A 17,973-nucleotide genomic window follows, 5' to 3' on the forward strand; every position below is an offset into this window, starting at 1 on the left:
CTGAGGGACAAAGCGCCCAGGCCCAGAGTTCACGCCCCACGGCCGACAAAAAAAAAAAATGTTACACGAAATGTTAAAAGTAGAAAACTTCCCCCCCCCCCCCGCCCCGCCCCCCCGCGGGCCTGGGTGCTGTCCATGAGCTCTTTGGCTCAAGGCTCACACCCTACCCTTTAAGCCAAGAGCTACTTCTGGCTTTCTGGTGGTAAATTGGAGATGAGTCTCATGGACTTTCCTGCCTGGGCTGGCTTTGAACCATGATCCTCAAATTTCAGCCTCCTGAGTAACTAGGGTTACAGGTGTGAGCCACCAGTGCCTGGCATTTTTTCTTTTTTTAGCCAATGGTGGGGCTTGAACTCCGGGCCTGGGCACCTGAACTCTTGAGCTCAAGGCTAGTGCTCAACCACTTTAAGCCACAGGGCCACTTCTTGTTTTCTGGTGGTTCATTGGAGATGAGTCCTAAGGACTTTCCTGCCCTGGCTGGCTTTGAACCATGATCCTCAGATCTGAGCCTCTAAGTAGCTAGTTTGTTTAAGCCTAAGAAAACCTAATAACTAGCTTTACAGCTGCTGAGGTCTTAAGAGCTTCAAATTCAGTGTTCTTTCCAAACTAATCAAGGTGTGCTTCATAAAAAACAAGAACTGTTAACAACCATAGGTGCCATGTGTGGTGTCTGGTCTGCAGTTTCTCCCAGAGCTTGGTGCATGTTAAGAGACTGGTTTTGCAAGCTCTAGCTGCAGCCTATCTTGACCCCCACACACACACACAACTTGAGACCCAGGGTGCTGAGTGATAAGGGTATACATCGTCACATTGGTCTCAAGGCAACCTCCCCCCGAAGATGCCCTGCAATCTTGTCATTAGGGCTACAGTGGCTTGCGCACACACAATGAAGAGTCCAAAAGCAGGAGGACTTTTTCATCTTTATTCAGCCAATTCTTTCAGGCCTCAGGCCCTGATGATGACTGACTGTCATCCCTCATCCATTTTCCCACAGGAGGCATTCAGTTGAGGCCATAAAACATTACATACATTCACACACTTCATTAAGAAAATCTGAGGGAGAAACCCTAGCTTTGGCAAACAAGGAATGAGCCTGGCCCAGACTTCCTCCTTGGGGGCGGCACTGAGGCAGCTCCCTGACCTTAGGAAGTTGCGACTCATAAGGCACTAGAGAGAGAACCAGAGATTCTACCTCGATGTCTGCTTTGCTCTGAGCACCCACTCGGCTCTAATTAGGGCTATCCTGGGACTTTGTCCAAGACCCCAAACCTTTCCCCACCGATCAGGGCCCCCATCCCTGAAAACACCACCCTTTTGTGTTTGGAGAGTCTCCCAAGATTCTCACTTGTGAGAAATGAAGTACGGAGACTCTTGTCTGCTCCACCCCTGCTGCAAACCTGGAGCTGCTGCTACCTAGAGTAGCCCTGGCCCACTGAGACCCTGAACGTGAGGGTCAGAGGGGCGGCAAGCCATGCCCTGCTACACCCACCGGTGGACACGGGGACAGCTTCTTTGCTCTTTTCTGGGCTTATTTCCCTCAACAGGAGGGAACCTGCACGCACACTCACTCTTCAGGCCCAATGGACTCGCTCACATTCACACGGCACGCGCTTGGCACTGCCTGCACTCCTCCTGCCAGCCAGGGGTCTAAGAGGTCATCCCAAAGGACAGGAATGTAGGGCTTCTTGGATCTTCTGGCGGCAATGGGAGTACTTCTGGAGGATCTGGCGAAGGTGCTCCTCTTCCTCTCGCTGCAGGATACGCAGGAAGTTGTGTAGTTCAGGCATGCTGAAGGCATCCCACTGTAAGGGGGACAGGAGGCACACAGGCTGCAGCAGGCTCAAGCAACCCAGCAGAACCCCTCCAGAGAAAATCAGCACATCATGGTCACCCAGGCTAGGACTGTGTGGGCTTTCTGATGTTGGGTTTTTATCTGAATAGTCAGTGCCAGGGATCCCCAATAGCAGTCTGTACAAAAAACAAATCCCACAAAGTTACCTCAATTAAGAGGCACTAAATGGATGTTCCTTAACTACTTGTTGTCAGGTTGTGCCCAACTCTGAATCTAATCCAAATTGCATAGGACTGGGTGCCAGTGGCTCATGCCTATAATCCTAGCTATTCAGGATGCTGAGATCTGAAGATTGTGGTTTGAAGCCAGCCTGGACAGAAAAGTCCATGAAATTCTTATCTTCAATAAACTACTCAGAAGCTGGGAATGTGGCTTAGTGGTAGAGTGCTTGCCTAGCATGCATGAAGCCCTGGGTTTGACTCCTCAGTACCATATAAGCAGAAAAGACCAGAAGTAGCACTGTGGTTCAAATGATAGAGTGCTAGCCTTGAGCACAAAGAGGCTCAGGGGCAGCACCCAGGCCCTGAGTTCAAGTTCTAGGACCAGCAATAAAAGGAGATGGGGTAACGGAGCAAAATCAGGGCCTTTGTACATCTAAGCACTAACTACACACCAATTGTCTTTTTGTTGTTGTTGTTGCTGCTGCCTGTGGGGCTTGAACTCAGGGCCTGGGTGCTGCCCCTCAGCTCTTCAGCTCAAGGCTAGCACTCTACCACTTGAGCCACAGTGCCACTTCTGGTTTTCTGAGTGGTTTATTGGAGCTAAGAGTCTCACAGCCTTTCCTGCCTGGGCTGGCTTTGAACTGCAATCCTTGGATCTCAGCCTCCTGAGTAGCTAGGATTACAGGCCTGAGCCAGCCCACCCGGCTTGATGAAGGCATATCGTATGCACATATAGATATGTCAAAATGAAACTTCCCTGTACAACTAATTGATCCTAAAAAAAAAATTAGGGGAAAAAAATAAAGTCTTGAAATTCTTGAAGAGGAGCCTGTGCTGTATTGGTCTTGGGCATTTATGTGGCTTTGATCTGATCTAGGCTTATCATACGGTCAGACAGATGCCTCAGTGTTTGGAATATTAAGCACCAGGAAAGACCAGAATACCAAGACAATTCTTCCTGGGTTCTTGTAACAGGCTGTTGGTCCTGACATATGTGATCTGGAACCTTTCACTTTAGTTACAAGGCTCATACACTCCTGGGAAAAGCTTTGCAGAGTTCGTCCTCCAGCTCTATTCCTTCTCTAAGTCTTTTTTGTGTGTGTGGGTCACAGGGCTTCAACTCTAGGCCTGGGCACTGTGCCTCAAGCTTTTCAGCGCTCTACCACTTGAGCCATAGCACCTCTTCTGGTTTTCTGGTGGTTTATTGGAGATAAAGAGTCTCACGGACTTTCTTGCCCAGACTGGCTTTGAACTGCGATCCTCAGATCTCAGCCTCCTGAGTAGCTAGGATTACAGGCGTGATCTACCAGCGCCCGGATCTTCCCAGTCTTAATGTAGCCTTACTAGGTGACAACCAAGACTATAAGGAAGACCATACTCACATTCACTTCCCCGGTGTCATTCTCCTTCAGGACAAAGCTCAGAGCCTTCTCACTGGGTCCTGCAAGAAGTCGTAGCTTCAGGGGCTGTTCATCATCTGAGAGTTTCCGGGAGTACACTAAAGGCCAGGAGGGGAAAAGGATGAATGAATCAGAGACAGGCTAGCTGCCTCCGCCCCTGCATGCATGGATACATGCCTGTGTAGTTTCATAGAGGGCAGAGGAGGATAGGAAGCCTGCCTTGTCCATGACGCTCAGCCCGTTCAAAGAGTGCAAATTTCCGGGGATCATCGACCACCAAGAATTTGCGAAGCAGAGCCTCAATGACCTCGCGTGCCCGAGTGCGGGACAGGACGTGTAGGTGCTTGATAGCATCCTTGGGCAGGTAAAAGGAGGTGCGGCGCTTCACAGCTGTGCCCCGCCCTGTGCCTCGCCTGGCGTCCTGTAGAGAGGGTGGTTTCTTGTTGGAGGGCACAGAGACAGGACGCACCAGCTTCAGCTGAACTTTGATGAAGCCTGTGTAGGAGCCATCCTTGTTCTAAAGAGAAGAGAGAGAGGGGACAAAAACAAGCCATAAGAGTAGGTTCTAGATGAGATGGGATCGTCTTGGGTTTAGTCCACTTGGGGCTAAGCGGGTTATACATAAATGACTACTTGGGCCCATTTGAGAATACCTTTACTGCAGCTCTTTGTGCATCAGGCATACAGCTAGGTTCCTGACTCTTCGCATACCCTCTTTTCTGAGCAATCAACTCACCAGACTCATGAAGAGGTTGCTGTTTATCTGGCTATTGTACTCCTTGATCTTCTGCTCAATTTCAGCCTGAGAAAGTTCTGGTGTCTTCCACTCCGCTGGCTCATCCTAAACAACAGACCAGAATGCATACAGGGCTTTTTTTTTTTTTTGGAGGGGGGGGGGAAATCTGGTCATGAGGCCTGAACTCTGGGCCTGGGCGCTGTCCCTCAGCTCTTCAGCTCAAGGCTAGCGCTCTACCACATGAGCCACAGCGCCACTTCCGTCTTTTTTCTTTTTGCTTATGTGGTGCTGAGGAATCGAACCCAGGGCCTCAGGCATGCAAGGCAAGCGCTCTACCACTGAGCCACCTTCCCAGCCCCGCATATAGGGCTCTTGAGAAACAGTTTCTGAAAAACAGTCTGTGACGGCCCTTAGAAATCAACTTATTTTGGTTCTGTCACTGAACCCATCCACCCTGAATCCAGGTTGGGTATGCTATTAAGAGATGACAAAGGCAAGGCCATTTAGCTTCCTTCTGCTGCCAGGAGCTGAGAAAACATGAGAGACAGCCTCTTGAGGAGAGACCTTCGATCAAAGTCAAGTCACTTCTTGAGGACAGTGTTAAGCACCCGAGCCATATATAAGGCATAGAAGGTCAAAGCCTCCTTCCCTCTGTACTATAAAAAATAAAGGCTGGGAAGGTGGCTCAGTGGTAGAGTGCTTGCCTCCCATGCATGAGGACCTGGGTTCGATTCCTCAGCCACCACACAAGCAGAAAAAGCTGGAAGTGGCACTGTGGCTCAAGTAGTAGAGTGCTAGCTTTGAGCTGAAGAGCTGAGGAACAGCGTCCAGGCCCAGAGTTCAAGCCCCCATGTTCCACAAAATAATAATAAATGAATAAAGGCAAAAAGAAAACAATAAAATAGTCATCTCAACTGCACAGCAAAATTGTAGCACCCCAGCTGGGCTGAAGTCACGGTTTGTCTGCGAGAAGGCAGTCCAATTTTTCCCTCTCCTCCAGCACCCCTTGGTGGGGTTTTGGAGCCAGTTCCCATACTTGTCAGATACAGTGAGGAAATCACTGTGACATGTTATTTAACTTTGGCCAGAACTGCACAAAAGGCAGCTTCAGGCAAGGATCCAATCTGCCAGAGGCAACCAAGCAACTTCCTGGTAAAGTCTATCATTCCCGCCCCCCCCCCCACAACTGCTAAGCAAGAAAGAGAGAAAGAGAAAGAGAGAGACAAGAGTTAGTTTCTGCCTTTTCCCTGTCTAAACATCCGAAGTTTTTAGTTTGACACTCAGCCCCCTCCTCCCCTTCCTATTCATCCACCGCTTCCTCCCCCTTCAGAGACTGTATTTTAGACGTATGGAGGGTGGGAACTACCATTCTTCTAGTAAACTCACTTGGCTCCACTGCCTCAGCCTTATTTCCTGTTGACGTCAGACAGAGTTTGGGTAGGAATGGGAGTGTCACTGACACAGCTGAGATCACCACTGAACAATGCCAGAAGGTCTCGTTCACAATGATTCTGGGCCCAGGATAGCCTTAGAGACCCCTAACCTGTTTAAAGCGCTTATGGGGACAAATGGGGAGGATGGATGAGACAGCAGACATTATGTTTTTACCCTGATCCTACTGTGTAAGGACTAAGGCTTCACAGGAAAAAGGCTTTGGGGTAGAGGTGGGAATTGATGCCCATAGCCTATTTCTATGGTTTCCTGGATGGAAGAGAGCAACAGGGAATAAAAACTCCAGCAGAAACTATATTGGGGATAGTGGGCAACCCTGTTGGGTAAGAACTAATGGTCTGGGTTATACTGGACTAGGACTCACTGACCTCAGTTGCAGCTTCTTCCCTTCTCCAGGTAGCCCTGTTCAGTAGAAAACAAGGGGCCTGCCAAGTGCTGGTGGCTCATGCCTTTAATCCTATATCAGGAAGCTGAGATCTGAGGACCACAGTTCAAAGCCACTCCGGGGAAGGAAAGTCTGTGAGACTCTTATCTCCAATTAGCCACCAGAAAACTGAAAGCAGCACTGTGGCTCAAAGTGGTAGAGTTCTAGACTGAGCAAAAGAGCTTAGGGGACAGTGCCCAGGTTTTGAACTCATCAAGCCCCATGACTGACAACAAAAAGGAGGAGAAAGAAAACAAAGGGCTTGGTATAAAGGCACTGCACCATCTTGCCAGGATTCTAGAGGAGGAAGCTGCTTTTTCCTGTTTCCCAAAGCTGTTTGTTGGGAGAGGATCCCAATGCCTCAGAGGGATGTACAGGAGGGCCCTAGAACTTTCCTTCTTCTGCACTATAGCAACTCAGCTTCTCCCTCTCCGCAGTGACTGATGGCTTCACTTTAGTTCACTCCTGGACTCCAGTGCTGGGACTGAACTTAAGAGCCTCCTGTATGCTGGGCAAGCACTCTAGTGTCTTTCAGTGTTTCCATTTTACCCATAAGAAAAAAAAAGACTCAGACTGAGGGGCATGGAGATCTCAGGATCCCATACTTGAACCTGGCACCCAAAGCTCTGGTCTGAGATTTTAGGGTGCTGAGCAGGATTCCTTTCGTGAGGAATTTTTAATTTTCACCTCAAGCATCATCCAACCCCAATTTCTTGTCTCAAATAAAGAATTCTTTTTTTTTTTTTTTTTTTTTTGGGTTGGTCGTGGGGCTTGAACTCTGGGCTTGGGCGCTGTCCCTCAGCTCTTCAGCTCAAGGCGAGGGCTCTACTGCTTGAGCCACAGCGCCACTTCTGATTTTCTAGTGGTTTATTGGAGATAAGAGTCTCATGGACTTTCCTTGCCTGGACTGGCTTTGAACTATGATCCTCAAATCTCATCCTCCTGAGTAGCTAGGATTACAGGTGTGAGCCACTAGCACCCGGCTTCAAATAAAGAATTCTATCCCACTACTGTCAGGTATACTAAATTTCATGGTCCCCATGATGTCCTCATCTGTCTTATTCCAACCCAAAAGTTTTCTGAGCCTACTGGCCACAGGTCTCTAATAAAGGGGACACCTAGGAAATTTCAGGAGGTTTACAAACTTTACAAACTTAATTTGGTAACTTGGGTCTCTTTCCACCCATCCTAGAGTGGCTGGATTACAATCTAGCATTCCTGTCTCCCATGGGTAATGACCTTGGTGCTTTACATTCAGAACAAAGCTCCCTTCCTAGCCATTCTCAAATCTACTTTCCAAAAGTCCACCCAAGACGAGGGATTTGAATCCTCTACATTCCAACAATTGGTAAACAGATCAGGACCAGCAACACTAGAGACTCAGCTGTCCATCCAGGAGTGAATACGGATGGATGGGGTGGGGGTTGGAGGTGGCAAAGGTGACTCCCTCATCTTTCTTCTCCTACAACATATTCCCAACTTCCCAGCAAGGACTCCTCCCACCTCCTCCACCTCCCTTAGGGAGCAAGCGGGAGTTCCCACCGGGTGCTTGGTGAAATCCGAGCTTCTCGGGAGATCTCAGGATGGCAGTTCAAAACCAGCCTGGGTGGAGAAGTCCCGCGAGACTCGTGATCGCCCGTGAACCATCCCCCCCAAAAAAAAGCCAGAGGTGGAGCTGCGGCTCACGAGGCCCAGGGAACTCAGCGCCCAGACTCTACGAGTTCAAGCCCCGGGACCAACCGGATGCCAGGGAGGGCCGCGCCGCCGGCTTTAGTCACAGGTGGACAACGCCCCTCTCTGGCCTATCCCGAGCTGCGGCGTTGCTGGCCCCGGCTCCCTTCGGGGGGTTCTCTGCGAGGGGGGCCTCGGTGGATCGGGGCTCTACCGAGGGTCTGGGGGCTCTGCACGGCTCTCCCCGCGGCCGGACCAGCTCTCCGCGCCGCCACTTACCGGGGAGGGGGCGGGGCTCCGGCCGCCGCCCGCTCCCGCCGCCGGCGCCCCCCCCCCCCCGCGGCTCCCCACCTGGTCCCGGCGCGGCCTGCGGACCAGCGAGGTGCGCGCCGTGAAGTACTGCTCGAGCTCCGAGTCCGAGTCCTCCTGGCTGCAGTAGCCACTGCTGGTCGTGCTGCTCCAGGTCATCTCAAAAGAAGGCGTCTCGGCCTCACCCATGGCCACGCGCGCGCCTGCCCGCCCGTACGCTCAAGTGCGGCGCGTCCCAGACTCTCCCAACCAACGCCCCAGGCGCGTGCGTGCGTGCGTGCGGGCGAGCGTGCGTGTCTGCCAAGGCGCGCGTGCGCCGATGCCAGCGCAGCGCCGCAGCCGTTAAGATTGAAACGTAGACAACCGGGATCTGGACGCTACTCTCATTGGGCGGGTGGGCGGGGACACAAGCGCTGCGTCTTACGCGATGACCTCATCGCTTAGGCAGCTCATCCTAGGCCCCGCCTCCCAGGCCCCACCTTTCCGGTGGAAACGTAAACGGAGCATGTGCGCATGGGCAGGTACCCCTCCTCACCACCCCCCTCCCTCCCCGACCCAGCCGCCGGCGGACCGGAAGCGGATGCGGTCGGTGGGCGTCCTGGCCAGCCGATCAGCGCGTCCCCGCCCCGCCCGCCCGCACCCCCAGACTCTCCCGCCCCGCTTCCCCACGCTCACCACGTTCGTGTCTCGCTCCAACGTGGGGTCCCAGCCCAGGTCCCGAAGCCCGCAGCAGTCCAGGCAGACGAGCGCGCGACAGCGGTAGTGGCAGGTGAACTTGCAGTCTGCGGAGGAGCCCCCGACTCAGCTCGGGGAGGCGTCCCGCCCACCAGAGGCAAGCCCCGGGGTGCAAGCTCCTGTTACCGGCTGGGCTCTGGGAGCCTGGCCTTGGGTTGATCTCATTCCCCACCCTCCCACCCCCTTTTCGGGGTGCATGTGTGGAAACTGGCTGGGAAGCCTTAGGTGATCAGAGATTCAAGTCTGCTGGATTCTTGGTCTAGCGTCTGGGGCAGAAGTTTTCCTCTTCCCACCCATTTATTTGGAGAAAACAAAAAACCTTCAACCTACGGCGCCCTCCAGGAGATGTCTCCTCAAACACTGGTTTACATACATCCGCCTGATTTTTTTCTTTTTTCTTTTTGGTCTTCATGCCTCTATCCACTTCCTCTATCTGTCCCTCCCTCCAGGAAACTGCCCTACTTAGGACAGACTATCGTCAGTGGTCCATTCTTCATTGTCTCCTGGTTGTCGACATCATTTGATGCTCAGGGGACCACACTCTTTCTCCAGGTTTTCCTCCCACTCCCTGTGACTCCTGCTGCTCAACTCCTTTGCTGGTTTTGTCTCAACTTCTAGATCTAATGTGTTGATATTCACGGCTCACCTGATGGCTGTCCCGGCTCTGTTTACACGGTGAGCCTTGGATGCAGATGCAAAACTGCCTACCCATCTTAGATCAAATCCTACAGTGCAGACTTGGATGTCTTAACATATTTCAAGTGAGCGTGATCCAAAATAGAACCCACTTTTCTTCCACCTCAATCCTGTCCTGACCAGGGTTCTTCATCTCAGCATAAGGTGCCACTATTACTCAGTTGTTTGAGGCAAAACCCCAAACTCATTCTTGATTCTTTGTCTTAATTTTTTTTGGAAGTTCTAGTCTGAGGCTTGTGAACTCTGAACTGAACTCTGCCTCAGCTTTTTCCATCCACCCCTTAAACCACGCCTTCAGTTTCTCCCTTGTCTTTACATCTTTGTTGGATACCTAAACTATCCTGTGTGTCATTTCCATAGCTACTTCATTTCTTCTTGAGAACATTGCAGTGTCCTGGCCTTGGTTCATGTTTTGTATCGTCCCAAGTTACTGTGCTTCACCAGCTGAATTTGTGACATGAATTTGTGACATGTTCCTCCCTGGATGAGCAGCTTGCCAGGCATACACAGGCCAAAGGCACCACCTCTAAATTCCTATATAGGCCAAAAGCACTTGATTCTCAAACCAGACTGCCCATTAGAATGGGCTGGAGAGGTTTTTGTTTTTTAATTACTGATGCCTGTGGCCCACTTCCAGCAATTGACTCAACAGGCCTGAGATAGGCTCATGAGATAGAAGGTGAGCATAATGGGGTTTGGAGGATTATAAAAGTGCCCTGGTGATTCTAGCTGGTGTACATTCAGCAAATTTCTGCTTGCTGGTGATTCCCAGTGTGACTGTGTTCCATGTTTTAGCACCTGGTTCACTAGGGCCCAATATAGGAACCTACTAAATACTCAACAAAATTCCTGTTTGCAGGAAACCCACCCTAGGTTATTTTTTACAGGCTCTTGTCCATAGATGGATAACTTCTTCACCCCAGGAATTCTGGAGGGAACCTAGGAGTGGAACTATTGGGAAGAGACTCAGAGGACAGAGAACACCAAGGCTTTCTAAGGAAGGGCCAAGGCACTTTAAAGATAAACTTGGAACCAGAACCTAGTGACAAGCACCCTCCCCATACCCCCTTCTGGAACAGGACAAGGTGAGGGATCTGATCTGCGGACAGCACGGTCCCTGCCAACCCTCTGGGCCTCGACTTGCCCTTTGACAGTCCCTTCCGCTCTTGGCGTGCAGGGGAGAGCTACTCACACGCGCACTGCAGACCCTTGCGCACGACGCCCCAGATGAAGTCTCCGCAGAGGTCGCACCACGTGTGCGTGGCGGGCCCTGCAGGCTGGAACCGGTGGCCGCGACCCGGGACCTGTTTCCGTGCGAGGTTGCGCGCGGGGCTGGGCGCGATGCGCAGCGCGTTGGCACGCTCCAGCCGGGCGCGGCCCGGGCCAGGGCGCCCAGCAGGTGTCAGCTCCCGCAGCTCAATGAGCTCTGGCTCCGTGGACATGGCCCGGTGGAGCTGGGGCTTCCGCGGACTTGGCCTTAGCGTAGGGCGGGCGGGGCCGCGGGGCGGGCCGAGGGCTGGGCGCCGCCCCCAAGAGCGAAGACAGGGGCGGGGCCGCGGGGCGGGCCGAGGGCTGGGCGCCGCCCCCAAGAGCGAAGACAGACGGGGCCGAGGGGCGGGCTGAGGGCTGGGCACCGCCCCCAAGAGCGAAGACGGACGGGGCCGAGGGGCGGGCCGAGGGCTGGGCGCCGCCCCCAAGAGCGAAGACAGGGGCGGGGCCGCGGGGCGGGCTGAGGGCTGGGCGCCGCCCCCAAGAGCGAAGGCAGGGGCGGGGCCGCGGGGCGGGCCGAGGGCTGGGAGCCGCCCCCAAGAGCGAAGACGGACGGGGGCCGAGGGGCGGGCCGAGGGCTGGGCACCGCCCCCAAGAGCGAAGACGGACGGGGCCGAGGGGCGGGGCCGCGGGCTGGGCGGGGCCGAGGGGCGGGCCGCGGGCTGGGCGCCGCCCCCAAGAGCGAAGACAGGGGCGGGGCCGCGGGGCGGGCCGAGGGCTGGGCGCCGCCCCCAAGAGCGAAGACAGGGGCGGGGCCGCGGGGCGGGCCGAGGGCTGGGCGCCGCCCCCAAGAGCGAAGACAGGGGCGGGGCCGCGGGGCGGGCCGAGGGCTGGGCGCCGCCCCCAAGAGCGAAGACAGGGGCGGGGCCGCGGGGCGGGCCGAGGGCTGGGCACCCCCCCCAAGAGCGAAGACGGACGGGGCCGCGGGGCGGGCCGAGGGCTGGGTGCCGCCCCCAGAGCGAAGACGGACGGGGCCGAGGGGCGGGCCGAGGGCTGGGCACCGCCCCCAAGAGCGAAGACAGGGGCGGGGCCGCGGGGCGGGCTGAGGGCTGGGCACCGCCCCCAAGAGCGAAGACAGACGGGGCCGAGGGGCGGGCTGAGGGCTGGGCGCCGCCCCCAAGAGCGAAGACAGGGGCGGGGCCGCGGGGCGGGCCGAGGGCTGGGCACCGCCCCCAAGAGCGAAGACGGACGGGGCCGAGGGGCGGGGCCGCGGGCTGGGCGGGGCCGAGGGGCGGGCCGCGGGCTGGGCGCCGCCCCCAAGAGCGAAGACAGGGGCGGGGCCGCGCGCCGAGGGGAGCCTCAGCCCGCAGTGCTGGCTCTCAGGCCGGGGCTGGGCAGGGCCAGGCGGGGCCGGGGCCGGGGCAGTTCTTGCCGAGCCCCTTCCCTCCCTCCTTCCCATCATCCCTTCCCCCACCATTGCAGTGTGGGGGACGCACAGCGCCGCACGGAGACAGGCACGTTCGGGGGGTTACTTTTACTGTACGAGGCGAAAGAGGGTCACCACATCCTGCCCCGGTCTCCCCCACCCACCAGGCTTCGCCGCCCCAGGGTTACTAAGGCTTGTGACCTCACCTCCACACCTAGTTAACGGGCGGGGCTGGAAGAGGGACGCCTCACTGGGGATGTGGGGAGAGGGGTCAGCAGCTCGATTGGCCTGGGTGGGGGGAGAGGTTGGAGCGGGGGTCTGGCAGACACCAGAGATTCTGAGATTCAGGGGCGTCTTACGGGGTGGGTCGCCTTGGTTGGCTCTGGGTGACTGCAGACTTCACTTGGCTCTGTCACCCTGGGCAGCCAGGACACAGGCTTTTTTATGCTTCTCCCAGTGCTTGACTTGGCACTCCCTGCAGGCAAAAAGTGGTCCCAAAGTGAGCTCCTGGGGGCGTGAGGATGGCAGTGCTGGTGGGGGGCCTGGGGCATGGGATCTTGGGGGTACCCTCACCTGCAGCAGTACCACTCATTCTGGCATCTTGAGCAGCGCTTCGAGGCCTCTGAATTGCAGGAGGCGCAGCGAGGCCTTTCCGGAGCCACTGCCTCTAGCAAGTCTAGCCTGTAGGTCTCAGCCCACCTGGGGGGGGGGGGTTAGGAGGGCCAGATTGGGCCAAGCAGGTAGGGCATGGAAGCACGCTGGCCCACATCCATCTCCCCTCTCTCCTGATAAACTCATCAGGCCTTGCCTTCGTGCCTGCAGCCGGAGGTCCTGCTCAGAGGGGCTGAACACATGCTGAAGCTGGTGCTTGGCAATGGCCTGCCACTTGCCTCTGTTCTCTCGTTCCAGTCGTTCCCAGATTTCTGGGATCTATGGAAGAGTCATTGAGAAGGCAAGGAAGGAGCTAGCAAAGGGGACAGTGCACCTGGCATGAGTCCTTTTCCAGGGGCCTACCTGTTCCAACACCAAGTCCTTCTTAGGGGTCTGGGTTTCTGCCAATGCCAGGTGGGCCAGGAAATCCTTGAGGTCTGCCAGGTTGGGCAACTGGTCAAGTAGTGTGTCCGTGAGGAAGGCCTGAAGCTGTAAGGATGGGTGGGGAAGAGCAGGTGCTGGCCAGAGGTGCCAAGGACCAGGAAGGGCTTGGGATGGGCTTTATGTTTGGGGCTTATGCTGCACGAGCTTCTGTCATGTGAAGCTTCTGGAAAGAGGAGGGGGTAGAGGTGAGTGGGCAGAGATAAACCAGCAGGGATGTAGTGGGGGAGGTTTGGGGCTATGTGGATGGGTGGGAAAGACTCCCCACCTTAAGCAGCTGTCCCTTAGCGAAGCTAGTGAAGCAATAGCGGGCCCGGGCCTCAGGGCTTAGCAGCAGGTTATACAGAGCGATCCACACTTGCCCATCCAGCTTGCTCAACTTTTGCTGCTCTGAGGGAACCACTGTCTGCCAACGGCCACTCTCAAATCGTTGCAGCTTGCCTGGGGGGCGGGGTTGTTGGGTGGAAGAATTTCCTTCTCTTTTTTTTTTTTTTTTGTTGTTGGTTGTGGGGCTTGAACTCTGGGCCTGGGCTTTGTCCCTCAGCTCTTCAGCTCAAGGCAAGCACTCTACTACTTGAGCCATAGTACCATTTTCGGTTTTCTGGTGGTTCATTGGAGATAAGAGGCTCCTGGCCTTTCCTGCCCAGGCTGGCTTTGAACTGCAATCCTCAGATCTCAGCCTCCTGACTAGCTAGGATTACAAGGGTGAGCCACCAGCGCCCATAGGGGATCCTAGAAACAGGGTTAGGGGTTTGGGCAGGCTGGGAAAGGACCTTACCTCCTTCCTGCCGGGTCCAGGGACTGTGTTGTAGCAGTTCTACCAGGAGGCAGGGCAGATTGTGAGTGCTGAGCATGCGGTTCAAGGCGTTCAAGGAAAGGCTAGGGGGTCAGGGATGAAGAGGAAAGAGCGAGAGGAGATTCCAGGCAGAGTCTTGCAGCCTTCCATTCTAGGCCACAAGCCCTGGAGGGCTGCCCACCTGTCCACACAGTCTGTGATATAGCGCAGCACTGAGAGGGCTTTCAGGGAAATCTCAAATTCCATCAGCTCTGCCTGTTTCTGCAGTTCCTGCAGGTGGGAGGGGGCAGTGCTCAACCTGAACCATCCCCTGGCTGCAGAGCGCCAGAGAAACCCATCTGTAGGCTTTGCCAAATGTCAGGAAAGCTCAGCCCACCTGCATCGGGGTAATATCCTGGGATTCCTCTTCTTCAGAGGGGGTGCTACCATGGCTAGTCCGGGCCACCAGCAGGGTCAGTTTGCGGTGGCAGTAGTCCACCAGATCCAACACAGTGTCCTCTGCTGACTCACACACCTCCTGGGGGGGGGTCCAGCAGGGGACACTTAACTGATGCTCTCACCACCCAGACATACCCTGCCAGGCCCTGGTCTGGCACAGTGCCCCCCCCCTCCCCGGGAGCCACGATTTTGCCTTACCTTGTAGAAGAACACTGTCTCTAGGAGGTTAATGATAGAGGCCTCATGGTGTATCTATCAAGGAGAAGGAGAAGGCCTGGGCTGCATGGAGAGTTAGGGACTATCACCTGTCTCTCTCAGTGCAGGGAGCTCTGAAGGGATGTAAGCCAGGGCCCTAGCTCACCACCATGTATATAGGGAACGTGTTCTGGGGCTTGAAGTCCTCCAGCTTGCACAGCACAGGGAACACCTTCTGCTTCCACATCTCCACTGCAATCAGTTCTTCGACCAATGTAGGGATCTTTGAAGAGTAGGGGAAGGGACTAAGATAAGGTTAAGGTGGAGCTACCTGAGCATGACAACCCTCTCATCTCTGATAAGGACCAGATTAGCTAACTACCCTGTACCCCTAGATTTTTGTTGTTGTTGGTGGTGGTGGTGGTGGTCGTGGGGGCTGAACTCTGGGCCTGGGCGCTGTCCCTCAGCTCTGCAGCTCAAGGAGAGTGCTCTACCACTTGAGCCACAGCACCACTTCTGGTTTTTTCTGCTTCTGTGGTGCTGTGGATCGAACCCAGGGCGTCATGCATGCAAGGCAAGCACTGTACCACTGATCTACCTTCCCAGCCCTTGTACCTGTATTTTTATTCCTTCCTCTTCCATCTAAGCATCCCTTTAAGGCTAACTCTCCTGCTCATGTCCTTCCTTGTATGTCCTGTCCTGTCTTTGCATGCCTTGGCCTTACTCTTACTCAGGGCCCTTTACAGTGCCCAATTCCTACTCCATTCCCTAGCAGTAGCTCTGCTTTTTTCTTGCACAGGGACCCAACTGTCAAATGATCTCTCATGTGATGCACCAGTACCAGCCCTTAGCCAATCCCACTGCCAGGATTTTCTCTGGTTTCTAACATTCCTGCCTCCCCACCTCTGTTGGAAATACTGCATCCTGTGCACATGCAATGTTCCTCTCCACTTTGGTGAGAGCCTTGCAGTCAGTTCACTGTGACTTTAGTTCTTCGGTGTTTCCTTGAGTCTATTCTAAGAACCATGGTCTTAGCCGGGCGCTGGTGGCTCACGCCTGTAATCCTAGCTACTCAGGAGGCTGAGATCTGAGGATCGCGGTTCAAAGCCAGCCCGGGCAGGAAAGACCGTGAGACTCCTATCTCCAATAAACCACCAGGAAACCGGAAGTGGCGCTGTAGCTCAAGTGGTAGAGCGCTCGCCTTGAGCTGAAGAGCTGAGGGACAGCGCCCAGGCCCAGAGTTCAAGCCCCACAACCGACAAAAAAAAAAAAAAAAAAAAAAAAAAAAAAAAAAAAAAAAGAACCATGGTCTTCCTGATCAACTCACTCCCAGCCACAGGCCTGGCATGTCTGGATCCAGGTCAGTAGGAGTACAAACAGAAATGTAGCAAAGGTGGGCTGGAAAGGTGGCTCAGTGGTAGAGTGCTTGCCTTGCATGCATGAGGCCCTGGGTTCAATTCCTCGGCACCACATAAGCAGAAAAAGCCTGAGGTGGTGCTGTGGCTCAAGTGGTAGAGCACTAGCCTTGAGCTGAAGAGCTGAGGGACAGTGCCCAGGCCCAGAGTTCAGGCCCCACGACCGACCAAAATAAATAAAAATAAAAAGAAATGTAGCAAAGGTATGCTGATAAATGCCTGGTTCCTTCTGTTCCCATGCTGGAATTACAGACATTCATCAGCATACAGGATTTTGCTATGTTGGTCATTCTGGGCTATATAGCAAGACCTTTTGGCAAAATGAAAAGAAAAGATAAAAGGGAAGGGATACAAGTGTGGTGGCTCATGCTTGTAATTCCTGTTGCTGAGGAGATGGAGATCAGCCACTGCCCAAAGTGGGTGAGATCCCTTCCAGCCAAAAGTTGGGTGTGGAGGTTTCTCTCTGCAATCCCAGCTATGTGGGAGGCCTGGCTAGGGACAATAGAGAGGTCTGAGCAAAACACCCACAATCCTACCTAAAACATAATTAAAGCAAGCAAGGAGGGCTGGAGATGGGGCTCCAGTGGTAGAGCACTTACAAGGCCCGGAGTTTAAACTCCAGGTACTATCAGAAAAAAAAGAAAGAAAAGGTAACACATTCCTCTTTCCCTTCCGGGAAGAGCAGGTGTCCAGTTCTCCCAAGGTGCAGAATAAGCAAAGGTGTGAACCTGATCTTGGCCTACCTTCCCGTGAGTGGCCAACAGCTCCTGGATGGGCTCTCCCTGGCTGACCGTGGCATCGAGGATGGCTTGCATGTTCAGCTTCTCCAGGTGCTCATGTTGCCGGCTCCACCTGTCCCAGAGTGTGTTTGTGTGTGTGTGTGTGCATATGCATCTGGGTGCAGAAAAGTGCTGGAGGGGTGACTGGGGGCTGGGTGTTATGGAAGCCTGGCCTAATCTTGAAGAGCCAGAGACGGTCAGGAGCTGGTGTCTCCTACCTGGGAGGTGGGGGGTGGGTGGGAGGGTGGCTTCCACCCTGGGCAGCCCCTTCTCCCAGCTCCCCAACTCAAGGCCCCGGGTGACAGCCCCTCCCGTCCCAGCTGCCTCACCCTTCAGAGCCCATCTCGAGTAGCTGGAAGCTGCGCAGACCCCGAATCAGAACATCAGCCTCCCCAGGCAGGAGCAGCTCCCAGTCGCCCATGTTGGGGAGGGTTGGATCGGGGTCGCAGACAACGTCTGGCAGCGGACGGGTTTGGATGACCGATCCCCGTGGGGCCCTTCGGTGTGGAACGCGGACAGTTGCCCAGCGGTTTGAGCGCGTGGGTTCTCAGCGCCATGGAAACCAGTTGGGCTTCTGCGCGGCTGCGCAGTGCGCGCGCCCCGCCCCTCCCTGCGCCCCGTCCCCCGCAGGCTGGCCCCGCCCCTCGGCTGCCCGCACAGGGCACAGGTCTCTGACCCCAGAGGGGCAGTCGGGGGCCTAGATTCCCTCCCTGGTCAGAAGATCACGTCCCCCTGAGCAGATTAAATGCAAGCCCCTCCAGGATGATCTCTCCTCGTGGTTTCCCTCTTGAACCACACCTTCATTTCCAGCTTTTTTGGTGGTTAATTGGAGACCAAAGTCTCACAAGCCTTTCCTTGCCTTTGGCTTGGAACTGTGGTCCTCAGATCTCAGCCTCCGGAGTCCTAACTAGGGTTACAGGTGTGAGCCACCAGCACCTGACCTTTCTCTTACCTCTCCTGTTCTAGCCCCTAGTTGGAGATAGTTTCCTGGGCTTTCTGCCAGGCCTGGCCTCCAACCATTATCCTCTAAATCTCTTCCTGAGTAGTTCAGATATAGGCATGAGCCACCGGCAACCTGCTAACAATATCTTGTTGTTGTTGTTGGTCGTGGGGCTTGAACTCTAGACCTAGGTGCTGTCCCTCAGCTCTTCAGCTCAAGGCAAGTGCTCAACCACTTGAGCCACAGC

General features: G+C 54.9%; 2 protein-coding genes across 4 annotated transcripts; both read right to left on the reverse strand.

The window, feature by feature from the left end:
* Positions 1-911: 911 nt before the first annotated feature.
* Positions 912-10,915, reverse strand: Rassf1 (Ras association domain family member 1). 3 transcript variants are annotated; one of them, XM_070005324.1, is made up of 6 exons: positions 10,629-10,915; positions 8,681-8,787; positions 4,150-4,254; positions 3,633-3,930; positions 3,396-3,511; positions 912-1,802 (listed from the first exon to the last, which is right to left on the reverse strand). In XM_070005324.1, the coding sequence occupies exons 1-6, from the start codon at positions 10,876-10,878 to the stop codon at positions 1,656-1,658; spliced, it is 1,023 nt and encodes a 340-aa protein (XP_069861425.1). In that variant the 5' UTR covers positions 10,879-10,915; the 3' UTR covers positions 912-1,655. The 3 variants fall into 3 exon arrangements, with proteins under 3 accessions (XP_069861425.1, XP_069861426.1, XP_069861428.1); XM_070005325.1 differs by lacking the exon at positions 10,629-10,915 and adding an exon at positions 9,071-9,219; XM_070005327.1 differs by lacking the exons at positions 8,681-8,787; positions 10,629-10,915 and adding an exon at positions 8,048-8,383.
* Positions 10,916-12,164: 1,249 nt separating this feature from the next.
* Positions 12,165-17,304, reverse strand: Zmynd10 (zinc finger MYND-type containing 10). The gene is made up of 12 exons (XM_070005270.1): positions 17,116-17,304; positions 16,751-16,859; positions 14,759-14,875; positions 14,596-14,649; positions 14,336-14,476; positions 14,141-14,229; positions 13,942-14,042; positions 13,432-13,604; positions 13,086-13,211; positions 12,880-13,001; positions 12,645-12,770; positions 12,165-12,546 (listed from the first exon to the last, which is right to left on the reverse strand). The coding sequence occupies exons 1-12, from the start codon at positions 17,205-17,207 to the stop codon at positions 12,471-12,473; spliced, it is 1,326 nt and encodes a 441-aa protein (XP_069861371.1). The 5' UTR covers positions 17,208-17,304; the 3' UTR covers positions 12,165-12,470.
* Between the last annotated feature and the right edge of the window lie 669 nt (positions 17,305-17,973).

Source organism: Dipodomys merriami, unplaced genomic scaffold, assembly GCF_024711535.1.
Source record: "Dipodomys merriami isolate MVZ:Mamm:240054 unplaced genomic scaffold, mDipMer1.0.p SCAF_68, whole genome shotgun sequence".
In the NCBI taxonomy this organism is placed as follows: Eukaryota; Metazoa; Chordata; class Mammalia; order Rodentia; family Heteromyidae; genus Dipodomys; species Dipodomys merriami.

Excerpts from the sequence above, each read along its gene's own strand:
- Zmynd10 (XM_070005270.1), bottom strand. The coding sequence starts at position 17,207 with ATGGGCGACTGGGAGCTGCTCCTGCCTGGGGAGGCTGATGTTCTGATT. Across the intron at positions 14,650-14,758 it reads CGTTCCCTATATACATGGTG|ATACACCATGAGGCCTCTAT; the intron begins GTGAGCTAGGGC and ends TCTCCTTGATAG. Across the intron at positions 13,212-13,431 it reads CTAAGGGACAGCTGCTTAAG|CTTCAGGCCTTCCTCACGGA; the intron begins GTGGGGAGTCTT and ends CCATCCTTACAG.
- Rassf1 (XM_070005324.1), bottom strand. The coding sequence starts at position 10,878 with ATGTCCACGGAGCCAGAGCTCATTGAGCTGCGGGAGCTGACACCTGCT. Across the intron at positions 8,788-10,628 it reads CAAGGGTCTGCAGTGCGCGT|ACTGCAAGTTCACCTGCCAC; the intron begins GTGAGTAGCTCT and ends GCTCCTCCGCAG. Across the intron at positions 1,803-3,395 it reads ATGACACCGGGGAAGTGAAT|TGGGATGCCTTCAGCATGCC; the intron begins GTGAGTATGGTC and ends TCCCCCTTACAG.